The following is an 18,620-nucleotide window of genomic DNA, read 5'->3' as shown; positions in this document are numbered from 1 at the left end:
TACTAGTCTAGCTGTGAGCCCCAACCCTAATTTAAAATACATTGAAAATAAGGGATGGGGAACATTTTTTTTTCATTTGGTTGTTTATTATTTTTAGGTCAGGTTAGGTTAGGTTGTATTGGGTCGTGGTTTAACACACCGCAGGTATAGGCCCCGTAATGCTAGGAACACCCGTAAAGGTTAGGCATAAAGAAAACAACTAACCCATACCTTTTTTTTAATTAGAGGTGGGGGAGTTTCTGTGCATGTTAGGCACTCAACAAGTCGACATACTTCCATAGAATTCAACAAAAATAGTTTGATAAACATTTAAATATATTTTTTACAGGTCATGTTGCTGAATATCTGATGGAAATAGGAATAAGAATAGTCTTTCTGGTCACTGGGATTCATTGGATGCTTAATAATCAAGATATGATTGATTTTATGAACAGAAAAATTACAAATATTGTTAGAAATTTTAGAAATTGATTAAAGATTAATATCTAATTATAGATTAATTTTCTTCAATATCCCAAAAGTAGTTAGATGTTTGTGCTTGTTCATTGAGGTCCCAAAACTTTAAATTACTAAATTAAAAGGACGGACAATCTAGTTATAGAGAAGTAGCGATAAATAAAATGATTTTACTTTTATAGTAATTTGCTAAAATTTATATTAATATACTATCGGTTACGCCCCTAGAGGCCTTTAGTGGCACTTTAAATATTTTGTTTTTTATTTTAAATATCTAATTTGAGAAATAATTGTCTATGTTGCGTTCATGTCTCTACGCAAAAAAAAAGATTTTCGATTTTTTTGTGATTTCTCTTGGGAGGTTGGTGATACCCTCCCCCAAAATAGTTAACTTATAAACATTCCCGGAGCTACCCTGTTAAAAAGAACCCGGTTGGTTTTGCGGTTAGCGATATCCTTGGTACATTCACACAGACAGATATCCTGTTACTCTATTATAAGGATAAAATCTAATCTATAAAAAAAAAACAATGTCAAAATGGTTTGAGATTGATTGGATATCTTCTTAGGGCTTATCATTACAGAAATTCTTACGGAAGGTTTTAAATTAAAAATACAATTATTAACTTACGGACTTTCTGGTAACTATTATAAAGTTGCAGTGCGCGCAATCTAAGTCATAACTAACTTTTATTGGATTCATCATGCAAAGTTTGAAATCTGGTTAATTCAAAGAAAAGAGCTATCTGTTCTGGACGGACTGGCCGACCATAATTATAGAAAAAGCTTCGCTTTTAAAAATGTATCAGTTAATTTTTCCCATTTTCTTTATTACCAAGGAAAAGATAAAAAAGTCGTCTTACTGTATCTTTAAACTAAAGTATAGTTGGAAACAATAATCTTCTAAGCACACAGTGGGATCTTTTGAAAAAAATCAGGACATCCAAAAAATCTAAAATCGACTTTTATCTATCCTAGGACCTAATAATGGCTGTAAGTAGACAGTTAGAAAAGAAATTTTTAAAAAATATTTATTTTTAGCGGGTTTATGCCATTTTTAAAAAAGGTAGTGAAAAATTTCTTTTCAGTTTTGATGATTTTCCTGATTTTTTACACAATTTTTTCAAGGCAACAAAAAATACATTTATGTTCATCTTATGAAAAAAAAATTATTGAGGTACTTTTCAGATACCTGTACCAATGTCTAATTAAAGAAAAAATTTAAAAAAATATTTTTTTGGTGGTGTAAATTGACATTTTGTGAGAAAATTTCACCAAAAATATTAAGATTTTTAACCCCAAAAAATCAGTTTTCTCCATTTTACCCAAAAACGGCCAGGATGCCCCGGGTTTTGCAATGATAATATTAATATGCAACATGTATTGTGTTTAAAACAGTCTTCATAACCTGGGGCCTCCCGGCCGTTTTTGAGTAATTGAGCATTTTACATTGCATGGTTTGAACAATTTCGTTCTTGTTAATTTCAAATTTTCCTTCGTTAGAGGGGGAAGGAGTCATTTTAGAGCCCAAAGTCATCTCTGCAATATTTTCAAACTTATTAAGGCAGATCTTTCTTGACTTATGCATCATTTGCCTCTGGCGAACCGTTTCGCCGTTATTTGCCGCCGATTTTTGCCGTTCTCGCGGTTTTAATGAACATTTAAGGGATAAAGGAGTCGTTAAATAAAGATGACTTAAAAATACTTTTATTTTAGCAATTAAATTTGCTAAATTTCATGTGTTCTAAAAAAATTTGTAGTTCTAACTGGTTTTGGTCCAGCAGAAATTCAAATTTGGAGATTAATTATAATATTGCAAAAACATTATATACGCATCAGAGAGAGAGAGAGAAATATACGTTTGAGAGAGAATATAATTTAAGTAATTATGCTTATATTCTTATACAAACTTTAAATGAAGATAGCTAGACTTAGAATAAAGGTATTAACACAAAATCATAAGTGTTTTGAAAATTATGTTATTGTTGTTTATATCTGTAAAAAAAATATTTGAAAACATGCCTTATAAGTGTCCTATTTTACCTATACTGGACCTACCTAAAAATGCCGGGACTCGAAATGGGTGCACCTGACGCTATATTCTTGTTCACAAACATTGTTTGCATTGAAGAAATATTTACATAGACGTTGATTTTGTTAAAATATTTCTATCCTAACTAAAGTTATGAAGTTTTATAGATTTTTTAAAAATAGGGTAGCTTTGCTCCTCCAAAACAGCAAGACGTACTTACCAAATGCACATTAGAAGTTAACAGAGGCAAAATTTAAGTTATTTCCGAGTTAAAGCAAAAGAAATTACACCATTTCTTCAAATACAAGCTTATTTATTGAAGTTTACTTTTGTCTACTCTAAATGTCCCGTTTTTTGGCAAAAGATCCCACTGTGAAGCAGGGATCTTACGAAATAAGACAATGGACGATAAAGGGGGAGGAAGGTTGTGTTCAAATTCCGTAAATGTGTGAGTTTTAAGGCTTAAAAACAGTAGTAGAACGATAATATTCACTAAATATGTGTATTCCTTATTGGAAAGAACAATAGACAAAAAGTTTTTTTAAGTTAACAATATCTGAAAATTGTTAAAAAAAACCTGAAAATTTCACCGAAAGCTTTGCTAATGTCAAACTAACAAAAATTAATAATTAGAATTACCATGGAAAATCAAATGTTTTTAAAAATTAATATCTTTCAAATAACTGTTCTCAGCCTTTACCTTGAACCTATAGATTCAAATTCTTTTTATTATTGTCAATTTGTTAATTTTTGTCAGTTTGACATTAGCAAAGCTTTCGGAGAATTTTTCATTTTTTTTTATAATTTTTAGATTAACTTTAAAAACGAAATTTTTTGTCTGGTTCTATTCAGTAAGGAATGCACATATTTAGTGAATATTATCTTTCTACTCCTGGTTTTAGTCCTTATAACTCACACCTTTACGGAATTTTAGCACAACTTATCTCCCCCCTTATTAACATCCCGAATAATAATCAACAAAAATACTTTTCTGTAGATAAAATTAATGGCTAGAATGACTTATACTTTTTTGGAACCAGCTGGTCAAAATTCTATAAAAGTACCTAAAAGTTTCTGAGCTAACGGATAAGATACTTTTATTTTCAGTTATATTTACAGCCCACTTTCCCCTCCATCCTTAGGTGTAAGAGACAATCACAAAAACTTATATGTATATAAGGAATAATTTTTCCAGAGTTGGGTTTTTGAAAAGTGAATGTCGCGTTTTTTTGATTCGCTAAATTTAAACAGAGTATACAACTATTTATTTAATTATTTCGCTTATGTTGGTACGGCCTTCATAGAAGAAAAACAAATTATCTCCAATCCATTTTTGCTGCATATTAATTAATGCATCTTTTTAGAGCTGTATTAGACATTATACAAATGGCTAAACTAATGATTTTAAAATTTTGAATTCTTAAGTTGTATACGCTGTCGAAATCATATCGTCTTCGTTCAATCACTCAAGGTCTAAAAAATGTCGAAAAAATGCGGCATTCATCTTTCAGAAACCCATCTCAGTATGGCTTTGAAATAATATCTATTGGATTATAATTGGTTCAGAGCCATGCTGGGAAATCATGTATTTGAATTTCTCACGAAAAATTTTTTTAAATCTTATCATTTTGATATCTGAGAAGGTTTTTTGAAAGATAAATGCCGCATTTTTCGACATTTTTTAGACCTTGAGTGATTGAACGAAAATGATAGGATTTCAACAGAGTATACAACTTAAGAATTCAAAATTTTAGCCAATTGTATAGTGTCTAATACATCTCTCAAAAGGATTGAAGATAATTTGTTTTTCTTCTATGAAGGCCGTACCAACAAAAGCAAAATAATCAAATCAATAGTTGTATACTCTGTTAAATTTCGCGAATTGAAAAAACGCGGCATTCATCTTTCAAAAACCCATCTCAGCGGAAAGATGTCTATAATACGATGTGATAAATAACTATTTTGGCCGGATATCCTGCAATATAATCTTTTATATTTTACAACAAAAAACTGTTTTTTTAAGTTTTAAATGGCTGTGATTTTCTTATCATTGAAGCTAGAAGAACATTTTTTTCTGAATATGTTTATCTTTCTGTAAATTTTTTATTAGAAATCTCACTACTTAAATTTTGGCGGCGGCAACAGAACTTGGAAGCTGCCAGCCGCAAATCGGTGGTCGGCAGGTAAACAGCAATGGACTTCATGAAATTGTCAGGAAGACATATAAAAAAGCCTAAGTTTAAAATTTGAAGTTTTTAAGTCAGAAATTATGGTCACAGGAACCGTTTAAAGATTTGAGACCTGGAGGTTCAGAACTTGCAGGGTTATACCTGGAACCTGATATCGACTTGAACACCTATATTTCATATGAGGATGTATGATTACAGGATATTTTAGTATTTGATATCATGAAATGCTTTGTTTAAGTAAAAAAAATATTTTTTCTTACTGAATGACCTTGGCAGGTTTGCTGGCATCCTGTGCTTGCCAGGAAGGAGATATTCAAAAAATTCAACTCTCAGTTATGTGTCATACCCATAAAGTCACTCAGTTTTAGCCCTCTATCTTTTATACACAGAAAATGAGATCGAAAAAACATGGAGGGGGGGCGTTCAACACCAATCACCACCCATCCTCCAACTATAGGTATTAATATCACATATTTAGGGAAGTAATAGTTTATTAGATTAATTGCTTAGAAGACAGATCATTTCATGGTTACTTTTATTTTTAAGTTTTAACCTTAATTTTATATAAACACCAGTTTATAAAGAATTTTTTTTTGCTACTTTAATATCCGGTTATCCCGCCGGATATCCGGTAATTTGGCCGGATAACCGGTATTTTACCAGATATCCGGCATTTTAAATCAGCCGGATATCCGGTATCCGGCCAAACCCTACTTTGTACAAGAATGATCGATCTGAAAGAAAAAAAAAAAAAAGGTGGCTAGAGTTAACACTGTATTTATTTTCTGGAGTTTAAGAAATCAATTTTTAATAAATAATATTATTTCAAATAATAAGAACTCTTTTAATTAATGGGACATTGAAAGATTTTTGCTTTATGATTTATCATTTAAGACATCAAAGGTACTTTTTAAAATTTTTGCAGAGTTGTCAACAAATCCCACTAATAACAAACCATGTTAAATCTTATTTATCTAATAATAATAATTATAATTAATAAATATCATAATAGTTTATATCACAAACATTTTCTACTCAAATTATACAATCACTCAAATAAAAAGAAACAAAAGGAGGGTGAAGGTTTGAAGATATCACGTAAACAAAGTATGAGGGGTCACAAAGAAACCTCCTTGAAATGTTAAAAATATACCTAGATGAAAGCATTTTCCAACATGACTTCGAAACCTATTACTATCCACTGGATTATAACCAGTTCTCATCCATACTGGAAAATTATGAATAGCATCTTATACCAATCAATTTTTCTAAGAATATCAAAATAAAAACCATAAAATTAATACCAGTTTTGTTAGCTAAGGCATTTGGCCCCTTGGGGCTAACAAAAATGGTTTTAATTTCATAATTTTTCATTTCAAAATCCGCGAAAATACATTGCTTATACAGTGTGTTTTTTTTATGAGCACTTTTTTGAAAGCACTTTTACCCCACTTATAATTATCAGAATTTAATGATTAATGGCTTATTTTCTTCGTTTTTTTAAGGGAAATTATGAAACAACCAAAAAAAATTACAGTTTTTGTTAAAAAAGTACAGTAAAGTTGAAAATTAAAAACTTAGGTGTCAACATCTAAAAATGGTTTTAGAGCATTTTTCTTGAGTTCAAATATTCTACCATTTGCAAGAATGGCTGCAAAACGCTTCAAAATTGAGATATAGAGCTATAAATTTATACAGATACTATTGGGGACATGTACTAGAATAGGTCAAAGTTTGAAGGCCATATCTCGATCAGGGAGAAAGTACTGGCCCCCCAAAGTCGACTACTGAAAATCCAATTTTGAGCATAAGAAAAATGCGCTAAAACCATTTTTAGATGTTGTCACCTAAGTTTTTAATTTTCAACTTTACTGTACTTTTTCAACAAAAACTGTAATTTTTTTTGGTTGTTTCATAATTTCCCTTAAAAAACGAAGAAAATAAGCCATTAATCATTAAATTCTGATAACTATAAGTGGGGTAAAATTGCTTTCAAAAAGTGCTCATAAAAAAAACACACTGTATAAAACCATTTGAAATTTTAAATTTTAATAATCTAGGTGACCTTTATATCTTGATATACGAGATATCTACATTAGTTCCCCCATAAATTAAATAATAATTTCCCGTGTTAATAATATATCAATACTTTTGTTACATATATTTATTAAGTTTTTCTTCTCAAATTGGGACAGGCTCAAGTATTTTCTGTTGCAAAATTTAGAATATGTTTAAGTGTTATAATAACGTTTTCTTATTCGTTGGCTTAACAACTTTGGGGACTTTTATTAAATTGTGATTGGTTGGTTTATTAAGTTAATCGTACAAATATTTCAACCACTAATTGTAATCTACAAAGGGTTAATTTTGTTTATCATTAGGGATGTACATTAATTTATCGGCTTAATGGTCTCAAAAGGTTAAGAATATGCAGGTATGCCCAAAAATCCTCGGAATTGTTTTAAAAAATAAGACAAAATTTGACTAATATAAGATGTTTCTACCACATACTAAATTTTGTGCAAGAAAATGATTTTAGCGCTGCCACCATTGCAAAAAGTTTTAAAGATATGACGTAAAGATATTAAAGTTACTCTATGTAACTATTGCCAACAAACAATCATTTTTTTTTGTTTTATCCTAATAATAATTGGAAAATCTAAATAAATCTTAATCTTTTGACTTTAGTTAGGAATGTTATGTTATTAAAATTTCTTAGGTTTTTTTTTATATTAAGTATCCTAAATTTGACATTTAGACCGGGGTATTTTTTTCAATGGAAATATTTTTTATTTTTCAAGCATTCTGTATTTATATTAATATGAAAAAGTAAGAAAGTGTTATTTTGAAACAATGTTCTAAAATTAAGTATTAAATCAGGCAAGTTTTAAAAAGGAGGTACAATTCTCACCAAGCGTGCCAAATCAGTAATTTTTTTTGCGAATTTTTAAAATATGCAATTTATAACTAAGTTTAAAATCTTCTTTTTCCAGTATGGCTTTGCAACCGATTAAAATCCGCTGTATTAGAACCGGTTCTCAGCAATACTGAAAAATCATGTAATGCAACATATTACAGACAATTTTTCATAAATATTAAAAAAAAATTGTAAGAATAATAAGAGTTTTGTTAGCCCCGGCCTTCAGCCACTCGGGTCTAACAAAACTGGTTTAAATTATAGATTTCTTATTTCAATATCCGCTGTCTATAATACGATGCGAGAAATTTAATATATTTTTACACAATTTTATTTTTGTACACAAATGATGAAAAAATTACCACCTTTTTCTCAAATTTACAATGTTTAACACTGTACTTGTAGACTGAGACTACAAAATTATTGTAATTTGACTAGGAAATTAAATCATTAAAATAAAATTACAATTTTAAAGATTAATTCATTAATCCATTGTTAATTAAGTCACAACTTTATGTTTAGATGTATTAGGAATCCTGTAACACTAATATTTTAAATTATATCTAAATCTTTAATATTCTATTATAGTGTAATAATCTGGGCTCGGCAGCCGCCTGTAAGCCTCAGGAAAATCAACCATTTTCAATTTTAAAACTCAGCTTGAAGTCCGTAACATGACACAAATATGGCAATCCATGTTCTTAAAAAATTTCGAATCATCCGAACGGGTTTAAATTAGAGGCTTAGTCGCGGCTGACGCGCGGCTGCTGAGCACTGGTAGTAATTAAATTATTTTAAAAATGAGTAGGTAGGTATACTTTTGATCTCTTTAATTATGGTGTTTTCCTATTGATAATAAAATTACTGTTGAACAAGGACAAATTTGTTTGTAGGCAGAATTATATTTGAACAGAATATGGCACAAAATTCCTTGTTTGCATGCGAGTATGCGGCCTTGGTCAAGCTTGCTATCAGGGGTGTATATTCTGCACAAGATTCTATTTTTTTCCCTGCTGCAAAAAAAAAAAAAAATTTTCTCCAATATTTAAAAGTAATTTTCATCATTTTAAGGAATTTTTGTGTCTGTAGACGAGAGGACGAGTAGCTTTTCGCTGATTTTTAACATATTTCAAATCAGCTGATGTTTTCAGTACACTATTTTTTCATATCCCCCTTCCCCCTCAGCCAAAGTTCTCATGCAGAATATACACCCCTGCTTTTAATTTTAAAAATGGGAAATTTAATATTGCTTGCACAAGAACTACTAAAAAAATAATAATGCATGAAAAAAATGAGATAGATATGTGGTTAGGTTAAATAAATAAAAGACAGTTAGATAATAATTTAAATTACAAAAAAAGATGTTTACTATTTTGAAACCACTAAAAACGTGGAGGGAGGCTAAAAATGTTCAGTGTCTTATTCTATATAATTGTTATCACTTCTGTATAAATTACTAAAGACACAGATAACTTTAACAAAACATATGTTTTCCGGAGTGTACCTAAAAGCAAACTAGACTTATAATAGCTGAAAATGAAATGTTAACCCTTTAAAATAATTTCAGATGAGAGGCAAAAATTTTTCTATCAAAAGGCATTTTTGTATAAATTTGCGCTTTTAGTTTGCTATTTAAGACAAATTTTTATGTCTTTTTTCATCATTTGTTATAAATTGGCCAACTTACATTTTATGTACATAACAGAACAATATCTTGTTTAAGTCATCTGTGAAAAGCTAAAAAAATTGCTTAATTATGAAGAAAAAAAACTTTAATGCCACATTTATAGTAAGATAAAAAACATTGCAGAATTAAATATGTATATTCAGAAGAATCTTGCAAATTAAATTAATCACTAAACTAAAATTAATTATCATATAAAAGTCTATTTTCTAAGATAGTTTTACCCCTAAGACAGGTTCATGTTTATATTGACAACCAAATAACAAAACATTGCTATCAAAAATTATCTTTACTAGATGAAATTCCAGTCTAAAGGGGACTATGCCCGAACGAGAGCAAGTGATTTTTTTCACCTTCAAGCAGTTCATTCGAATATTTTTTGGGGCGAATATGCTAAGATTATGTTAGTCGATATAACTATATCAAACATAACCCTAGTATATTCACCAAAAAAAATTTCAAATTCACTGCTGGAAGGTGCTCCCGTTCCTGCATAGACCCCTTTGTGAGTTCTGATATTTGCTGGCCAAAATAATGTGTCCCCTATCCTGGGTTAAAACTTGGGTGATAATTTATCTTTCTGCTGGTGTAGCTGACATACAGACTGACGGACTAAACAAAGAAAGCGGCGGTGGATTCTCAATAATCTCAGACTGGCTTCTTTTATTGTGTGTTCCACTTTCCATGGCTTAGAAAAACCGGTTTTATATTTTCACAAGTGAGTTCTTTGCCAATTATTTTACATTACAGATTGTATTAAAACTGGTTTTCGTCCTCTTAGTACACTCACGCACCAGTGGAATTAGAAGGCAAGGAACTAGAGCTTAGTAAACAAGGAAGAATCTTTGCATTGGCGGATTTTTTTAAATGGTAGGAAATATATATCGATGAAGTTTGATGTTTTTTTTAGAGATCAAATGAAAGTATTTTATATTTTTGGATAGGATAATGGCAAAAGGAAGTACAAAGTTGGCAAGAATTATATCTGTACAACTTGATTGATTGATTGATTACAGGTTCCTACAAGTCTCTGGTACCCATCAGGTTGGACAGGGAAGGAAGGAAAGCGATGAACACAGCAAGAAAGAGCACTGAAATATAGAAATAGTAGTTATATGAATGTATGGTGAAAGCATAGGTCATGAATCAATGGGGGGGGGGGGGGGAGTAGATCAACCACTTCTCCAAAAGTAAAACAGTTATAAATCTTCCCTGTGCCTATAAGAAGCTACGCTGAAAAGGAGAACCATATCGATTGAGCAGTTACTGAGATCCTTCAGTACACACAGACAAACATTCTTTATCTTTGATATAGGTTTTACAAGTATGGCTTCGAAACCGATTAATATCCGATGGATTAGAACCGGTTCTCAGCCATACTGAAAAATCATGTATAACATCGTATTACAGACAATTTTCAACGAATATTGAATTAAAAATCACAAAATTAATAACTGTTTTGTTAACCCGGGCCTTTAGCCCATCGGGGCTAAGAAAACTGGTTTTAATCTTATAATTTTCATTTTAATATCCGCGGAAAGCTGTCCATGATACGATGCAATAAATAACTATTACCTAATACAGGGATAATATTGAAAATAGTAAGAACTCTGCTAGTAGCTGAGAGTGTCTCTATATCTTCCTCCAACACAGATACCGACTGCTCCAAATCATGCTTCTCAGCCTAGAAAAATATGAGTTTATAGCAAAATTTTTGCATCATAATTGAAAAATTGGTAAATTTTTTCGCGCATTTTCTGTAAAGTTGGTGTGTAAACTTTTAGTTAAATGCTCTTGTTAAGTCAATTAATTATGACCAAAAATTATAATAATAGGTGATAATTAAGAAAGTTTGACTTAATAAGAGCATTTGGCTAACACAACTACAACACAACTCAATGGTTATTACCGCGAAAAAATTACCCCCATTTTAAAGTTGAAACTAAAAATCTACATTTATTTTAAAAATATACATACCTAATTAAGAATTTTTATAAGCAAATGGCGGTACTTGCTTACATGTGGTAGACTGGAGCACCGAAACCCCCCCCCCCCCCGCTTAGTTTTGACAAAAATCAAAAATAAGGGGGGGGGTTGTTTTTTAATGTCTGGAAAACGGCAAGGAGGAAAAGTGCTCAGCAAGGCAAAGACTTAACCCCCCCCCTTAATTTTGAAGAAAATCAAAAATAAGGGGGGGGGTAGTTTTTTCACTGTACAACACGCCAGAAAGTTGAGTGAGGTAAATCAAGAAAATCCAGTATACCAGAGGGGAAACCTTATTACAGGGATATTCATGTTTTGCGCAAAATTAAAACCTTTTACTGGCCCCCCTCCTCCTTATTTTCTGTTCAGGGATACATCAATTACTAAAATCAGTCAATAAATAAGGAAATTATGCAAAACATGAATATCCCTGTAATAAGGTTTCCCCTCTGGTATACTGGATTTACTTGATTTACCTCACTCAACTTTCTGGTGTGTTGTACAGTGAAAAAACTACCCCCCCCTTATTTTTGATTTTCTTCAAAATTATGGGGGGGGGTTAAAAACTACCCCCCCTTATTTTTGATTTTCTTCAAAATTAAGGGGGGGGGGGGGTTAAAAACTACCCCCCCCTTATTTTTGATTTTCTTCAAAATTAAGGGGGGGGGGTTAAAAACTACCCCCCCCTTATTTTTGATTTTTGTCAAAACTAAGCGGGGGGTTAAAAACTACCCCCCCCCTTATTTTTGATTTTTGTCAAAACTAAGCGGGGGGGGGGGGTTTCGGTGCTCCGGTCTTCACATGTAAGCAAGCACCTAAATGGCAAACAAATTAAATTAAAGAAGTCAAAAACTTGTAGTAAACATCAGAGAGGGAGGGAACATTTGACTGTAAATTATGCTGGTACCCAAAAATTCATAAACATCTCTCATTCGTTGAATGAAAACTTTGGGTACTTTTATTAATTATTGGTTGTTGAAACTCGCTGTATCCAAACTTTTCCACCAATAATTCTAATATAAATTTTTGTCTTATCCCTTAAGATCCCTGAAATTACCTGAACTTTGATAAGATTTTCTCTGAGCTTGAGTAGCTGCGCAATCTTGATCTCAGCCTCACTCAGAGCTGTCTCAACCTGGACACAACAATTCTATTCAAATATTTAAGTAAAACATAGAGAGGGAAGGGGTTAAATAACTGTAACTCCCCACCCCGTTGAAAAGTTCATAAAAGCACCCTAAAAATTAGGAGTTAAATGTTTCCATTTTTCTTTTAAAAAGACGTCTTGCTTTATTATTAACTAGTGGCCTCGACTATAGCCTCAAGAAACACCCCCAACCCCTTCCCAAGAGGTGATGAAAAGCTATTCATTATTTAAGCTTTTGAGATATTATCAAAAACTTTCTTTAGAAAAAGTTACCCCCTGAGATGGGTTTTTAATAAATGCCGCGTTTTTTCGACAATTTTTTAGACATTGATTGATTGAACGAAAACGATGGGATTTCAACACAGAGTATACAACATAAGAATTCAAAATTTTAAAATTAGTATTTTAGCTATTTGCAGAGTGACCACTCAAAAATTACAAATATATAGTACATATATAGTACATAAAAATTTTCATATAGTACCATATAGTACACAAAATTTTAACTAATATAGTACCATATAGTACCAAATAACTTTAAACTAAAGTAACAGGATGTTTGTCTGTTTGTTTGTCTGTGTGTTTGTACTGAAGGATCTCGCTAACCGCTGAACTGATCGGGTTCTCCTTAACAGGGTAGCTTCCCATAGGTCCCGGGAAGGTTTATAACTATTTTCTTGGTGGGTGGGAAACCCCCCACCCCCCCAAAAAATTAAAAATACACCCCAAAAAAAAAAATTTTTTTAAATTTTTTAAACTAAAATTAAAAATGATAGGGGTGACACCCCCCCCCCCAAAAAAAAAAATTTACACCCCCCAAAAATATTTTTTTTTAAAATTTTTCTTTTAAAATATAAAAAAAGAAATTGGGGTATCAAATTCGACTCCCCCATCCTCAAGTGCCCCTAGAGGCCCTGGAGTACCTATATATCTCATTAAATAAAGTAGTAAGGGTTTTATGTCTGATGCTTAAGATCTCATTATCTACTGAACCAATTGGGTTACAAATTTTAGGTAAGCTTCACTGAGGTCGTATGATGGTTTTAGGCTATTTAATTTTCAGAATTATGTCCTGGGATGTCCTAAGTGCATATTAATGCAAATGTCTATACAAAATTATAAGTAAATTTGTTGCAAAACTGATTACCTAATTTTTTTGTCAAAAAAGAAAAAAAACAGCATGTTTTAAATGGACGCAGACTTTCTGGTAACGATTATAGATTTCATAAAAAGGGGAAGGGTTCCCTCTGGAGAAGAAATTTTTTTCTTCTTTCAAATTATGACTTTATTTACCTTCCTGAGTCTTTTGAGGATAGTCCTTGCTATGATCAAAATCTTTAAAAATCGGTTTTTTTTTTAATTCTTTAATCTACTCTTCAAAGCGAATTTAGGAAGTTATATAAAGCCATAGTTTTTTTTATGAAAATCGAAATTGACATATTGCTGAAAAAAAAACTACCAGAACACTTTTTTTGATGTCAATTGTCATAAAAGAAATGGGTTAAAATAATGCACCAAAATTTTTTGCATTTTGAGTCGGTCTACTATACATACACCTCCAAGGTCCTACCCTAACCCAACAGAACATTCTTTCTTAACCAAACTTTGTCATCTAGCAATATACAGAAAAAGCACTAATTAAAATTTTAAAGGATAAAAATTTAGCCTATGTATTTAACCGCTTCAGCACTCATAAAAATATGAAGAACAAGAAGAGTTTTATGTCTTATAAGAAATAATAAAAATCATTGAAGCAAAAATATGTATGGTCAAGGTGATTTTAAGTCATTGCATATCTCAGAGCTGCAGTGATTTTAGAAACAAAATTTAAAAGCGTTTTTGTAATATAAAATAAATACTCAATAATGATTTTTATATGAATGTGGATGGATTTTTATCCTGAGTAGATGAATTTTAATGTCAAAGAAAGAATAATTAATAATCATAACAAATATATATAAAAAAAAACAGGTATAATAAATACTATTTCTACAAATTTTATTTTGTATTTTAATATTGTAACAAATAATAGTATCATACTTATTAATCTTTAAAATAATATTTAAAAAATTTTCATATAGTACCAAAATTTCAACTCATATAGTACATATAGTACCTAATTTGTCATATAGTACCATATAGTACAAAAATTTGACTATATAGTACATATAGTACACAGTGGTCACCCTGTATTTGTATAATGTCCAATACATACAACTTAAATCCATTTTCGCTGCATATTTAATAATGCATCTTTTTAGATCTGTATTAGACATTATACAAATGGCCAAAATAATAACTTTAAAATTTAGATTTTTTAATTTGTATACTCTGTTAAAATCGTACGGGGCATTGATCTTCAAGATGAAATAAGGTTTAAAACAGAGTATACAACTTAAGGATTCAAAATTTTAAAATTATTATTTTGGCCATTTGTATAATGTCTAATACAGATCTAAAAAGATGCATTAATAAATATGCAGCGAAAATGAATTTAAGTTGTATTAGACATTATACAAATGGCTAAAATAATAATTTTAAATTTTGAATTCTTATGTTGTATACTCTGAAAAAAAAAAAAAAAAAAGGGTGACAACATCCATTAAAAGCAAAGCTCTTAAATGGAAGTACAAACGAACATTCTAACCTAATTAAATTAACGAAAAGAACTTGTAACGGACCGACCCTAATCATAAAAAAGCTTCGCTTTTAAAAAGTAGAGGGTCGACTTCTTCCCCCACCCCTAACTGCAAGTGCCCCTAGAGGCCTTTAGGGGCGTAGCAGCTAGTTGAGGATAAACCAAAATTGCACGCACCTGGCTGAGTTCACTACAGCTGCTACAGGACAGGTTCAGCAGGCTCTCTCCGCCATTGTAGCCGCTGACAGCTGATTCATCCAGCCGCAGGGAGGAGGGTGACAAATCATCTGGCTTATGAGCACACTCATCAGCATCTGTAGGGATTTCTTTGATTATTTCAATTTTATTTTCTAGAGCAGTTGAGTCTTTTTCTGTATCAGTCTTTTTAACTGGCATTTCTGACACTTCTAGACCATCAACTTTGTCTTCTACAGCTGCTGCAACAGTATCCTCATGATTTTCATGTTTATCAACAGTTGAAGAGTCTTTATTTTCATGATCATTATTATGCAACTCTTGTTCAGTTACGGTAGTGGCAGGAGAAGTTTGTTTGCTGTTGTCAAGACTCTCGTTGAGATGACTGCTGTTGCTCTCACTGAGATCACTAAGTGATCCACTTTCCAGGGAGGCTAGCTGGGCGTCTAGTTCTTCAGTGGCCTGAAAAACATGGATTACAACATTAATAAGTAAAGATCTTAATTTATAGAGATTATAGTCATTGTTCAAATGAAGTCATTACAAAAAAAATTGCCTTCTATTTTTTAAAATCACTAAAAAGTATATCATTACCTACCTACTTTAAACTAGATTCTCACTTAATCTAATCGTATTCCCCATCTAACGATGGACGGAACGACGGACAAGGTAGTCATAAAGTAGGATTACTACTAATGAAAAATAATATCATATGGGTCATGGAAAGAAAAGGAAGTAGCGTGTTTCGTCGTATTTTCACAGTAACTTTTGAAAGGTTATTTTTTTAGATTATGTTAGGTAAATCTTAAAGATTGCTTAGCAGGGGCTAAGAGAAAAGCTGCTGTCAATACGACGAAATCCGCTACTTCGTGTTCTTTCCATGATCTAATAATATACCAAAATTACCTTAAGGACCAACTTCTCTTCCTCTAGCTCCACCAGCTTCTGTTTTAGAGTATAATTCTCTGCCTCTAATTCAGCAATCCTATCATTAGTATCAGCCAGGCCAGGATCTACAGTAAGATCATTGATAGCGGCGGCGGCTGATTCAATCATAACATCCGCAGCCGGAGATAACTCGTCTCTGGAGGATTTCTTACTGCTGCTGCCAGCGCCCAAACAGGATGGACACAGTTTGTTTTTACTTGGAGATCTTTTCAGGGTTGCATCCGAGTAGTCAGAGGACAGACTTGATGAACTGGAGCTAATATTGTCTTCGGAAACAGTTAGGTCGTCTAATAGGGACACATTGCATTTTAATAACAAGCAAATCTTTCATTTAATAAATCCTAACATGGAGGTCATAAATTTTGACTACTTAACTTTTAATTAACCTATTATATATAGAGTAGTGAGGTTTTTTTTTGTCTGTAGCTTAAGATTTTGATAATTACTGAACCGATTGAGTTCTCCATTTTAGGGAATCTACACATAAGTTGAGTTGAGTTGGATTTAGGCTATTTTATTTTCAAATTTAAGTTTTCAGATGGTTTAAAGCTGTTTTTGTGAACGGTAACCACTCAATAATTAGACTCTGTTTTTAAGATCATGTCATGGTTTTGAGCTGTTTTCTTTAGGCCCTATTGAAATCGGTCATCCAGTAAAATTTTTTTGGTGGGGGGGGGGGGGGTGGAGATAACGGACAACAAATTGCTTTACATCTCCCATGACAAAAAATTCGAGTCACCCATCAGTGACACTATCTACCTACCCAATTAAGATTTAATTAGGTAAATAAATGAGCTCAAAGTTTTTAACCCAACATTTTTATTAAACCTTGGGTACCAGTGTAATTTCAATTGTTAAAATGCAATCCTTGTGAGGAAGTGAAGTCTTCTTGGCTTGCAGTGGACTCTGTGGTAGATACATCATCATCTTCTGTGTTGGTTAGAGTATCTTCTCCCTGCAGTTTTGGTACTGTACTAGAGCTTGACACTGAGTGAGAGCTCTCCTGAAAATATCAAAATATAACTTAGATTCAGAGAGAAAGGGGACGATGAGCTGCTTATTACACTAGTCCCCAAAGTTTTTTGATAACAATTTCTTATTTAGTAGAGTGTCCAAAAGTTTCAATTGTAATCTACTGAAGGGGTGAATTTGTGTATTAACATTGGGGATGTACAATGTACATCAATTTATTAGCCATTGTCTTATCCCTTTAAATCCCTGCCTTAGACTCGGATAGCCTTTGAGGAAGGGATAAGATGATATCTTATTTTTAGTGTGTTTCTGAACAAAACCTTGCTTTAGGATGTGCATGGTTTTGGTTATAACCTCAAACGTCCTTCAGACAACCAAACCATTGATTGCACGACCATTGTCTGGAACTGTGCATGGTAATTAGTTGCACCTGTTTTGTGCCAAGGCATTCCCCCTACTCTAACTACCTATTAATGGTGTTCATCTGAGAGCAACAGTAAGAACCATTTTTAACATCTTTAGTTATGACGCGATGTTGGGCTAGTCAGTTTGTTTGGCAGTTGTCGTCAGCAATTTAACTCTAAATTAAGACTTGAAACTGAACATAGTTTGTCTTTTTGAAGGCCAAAGCAATCTCCCTTCTTTTACTGTACATTTAAGTGATACAAAATGTTAGTGAGAGCATTAAAAAATAAAAAGGCAAAGCACAACCCTTTATTTTAATCTATTTTGCTTTAAAAGGGGAGAGTTATCATCGTTCTATAGTTTACTTTGTGTGAAAGCGCCGTCAAATGTCTATAAAGAAAAGGCGACAGTTCCGGCGTCGGCGATGTGGCAGCCGGGACAAATAATCTGCCAGAAAGGTCAGGTTACCTTGACCCTAACTTCCATTTCCTTGACAAGACTGTCTTGTGACTGTATTAACCGCTCAGCATTATCAAGTTTATTCTTTAGATTCTTCATCTCCTGAAACAAATAGCAGTAATTGCAACCTTAGTAGGGTAACGCGGGGTAATTCCGGTCAATTTTTTTCTTCAACTTAATTTAAAACATACTTCCCAAAAACTTTTTCCGGTTTTTAAGAGTGCAAATGAACGATATGGCAATAACGAAGAAGCCTGTCTTGGTCCCATTAAGATCTCGCAACTAGAAGTCGGTCAAAAATCGGTTTAAAGGGCGGCGGTTGGCCTATACCGGAATAGCCCCACCGGTGGGGCTATTTCGGTCAGTTGACTTTGGGGGGGTGGAACACCCCCTTAAAATATTTTTTTTTTAAATTTTAAACTATGAGTAGAAAGCTGAGGTCATTAGCTTTCTAACAGTACTAGTCGCATGCAGATCAGACAATTTTTTGACAACATTTTCCCCATTTTAAAAAAGTCGGTAAAATCGCAAAAAAAACATCAATTTTTTTCATGCAAACTTTTAAAAAAAAATCATACTTTTTATTATATGATTA

At 32.2% G+C, this 18,620-nt stretch overlaps 1 protein-coding gene across 24 annotated transcripts in view; it reads right to left on the bottom strand.

Annotated features, from left to right (window-relative positions):
• Window positions 1-5,438: 5,438 nt before the first annotated feature.
• Window positions 5,439-18,620, bottom strand: part of LOC145328815 (uncharacterized) — a 47,480-nt gene continuing 34,298 nt past the window's right edge. Inside the window, exons 17-26 of one of the 24 annotated variants that reach the window (XM_080172709.1) lie at window positions 18,035-18,127; window positions 17,059-17,192; window positions 16,148-16,478; window positions 15,224-15,703; window positions 12,319-12,396; window positions 10,854-10,962; window positions 7,960-10,369; window positions 7,226-7,535; window positions 6,743-6,854; window positions 5,439-5,728 (exon numbers count right to left, since the gene is read on the bottom strand). In XM_080172709.1, coding sequence (XP_080028835.1) covers window positions 10,299-10,369; window positions 10,854-10,962; window positions 12,319-12,396; window positions 15,224-15,703; window positions 16,148-16,478; window positions 17,059-17,192; window positions 18,035-18,127 — 1,296 coding nt within the window. In that variant the 3' untranslated portion in view covers window positions 5,439-5,728; window positions 6,743-6,854; window positions 7,226-7,535; window positions 7,960-10,298. Of the gene's footprint in view, window positions 5,729-6,742; window positions 10,370-10,853; window positions 10,963-12,318; window positions 12,397-15,223; window positions 15,704-16,147; window positions 16,479-17,058; window positions 17,193-18,034; window positions 18,128-18,620 lie in introns of all 24 variants that reach the window. The other 23 variants (XM_080172714.1, XM_080172715.1, XM_080172706.1 and 20 more) reach the window with 23 other exon arrangements.

Source organism: Acartia tonsa, chromosome 9 (genome assembly GCF_053477335.1).
Source record: "Acartia tonsa isolate MP-2025a chromosome 9, ASM5347733v1, whole genome shotgun sequence".
In the NCBI taxonomy this organism is placed as follows: Eukaryota; Metazoa; Arthropoda; class Copepoda; order Calanoida; family Acartiidae; genus Acartia; species Acartia tonsa.
The sequence above is the reverse complement of the archived record's forward strand: the minus strand, read 5'-3'. Positions and strand labels throughout refer to the sequence as shown.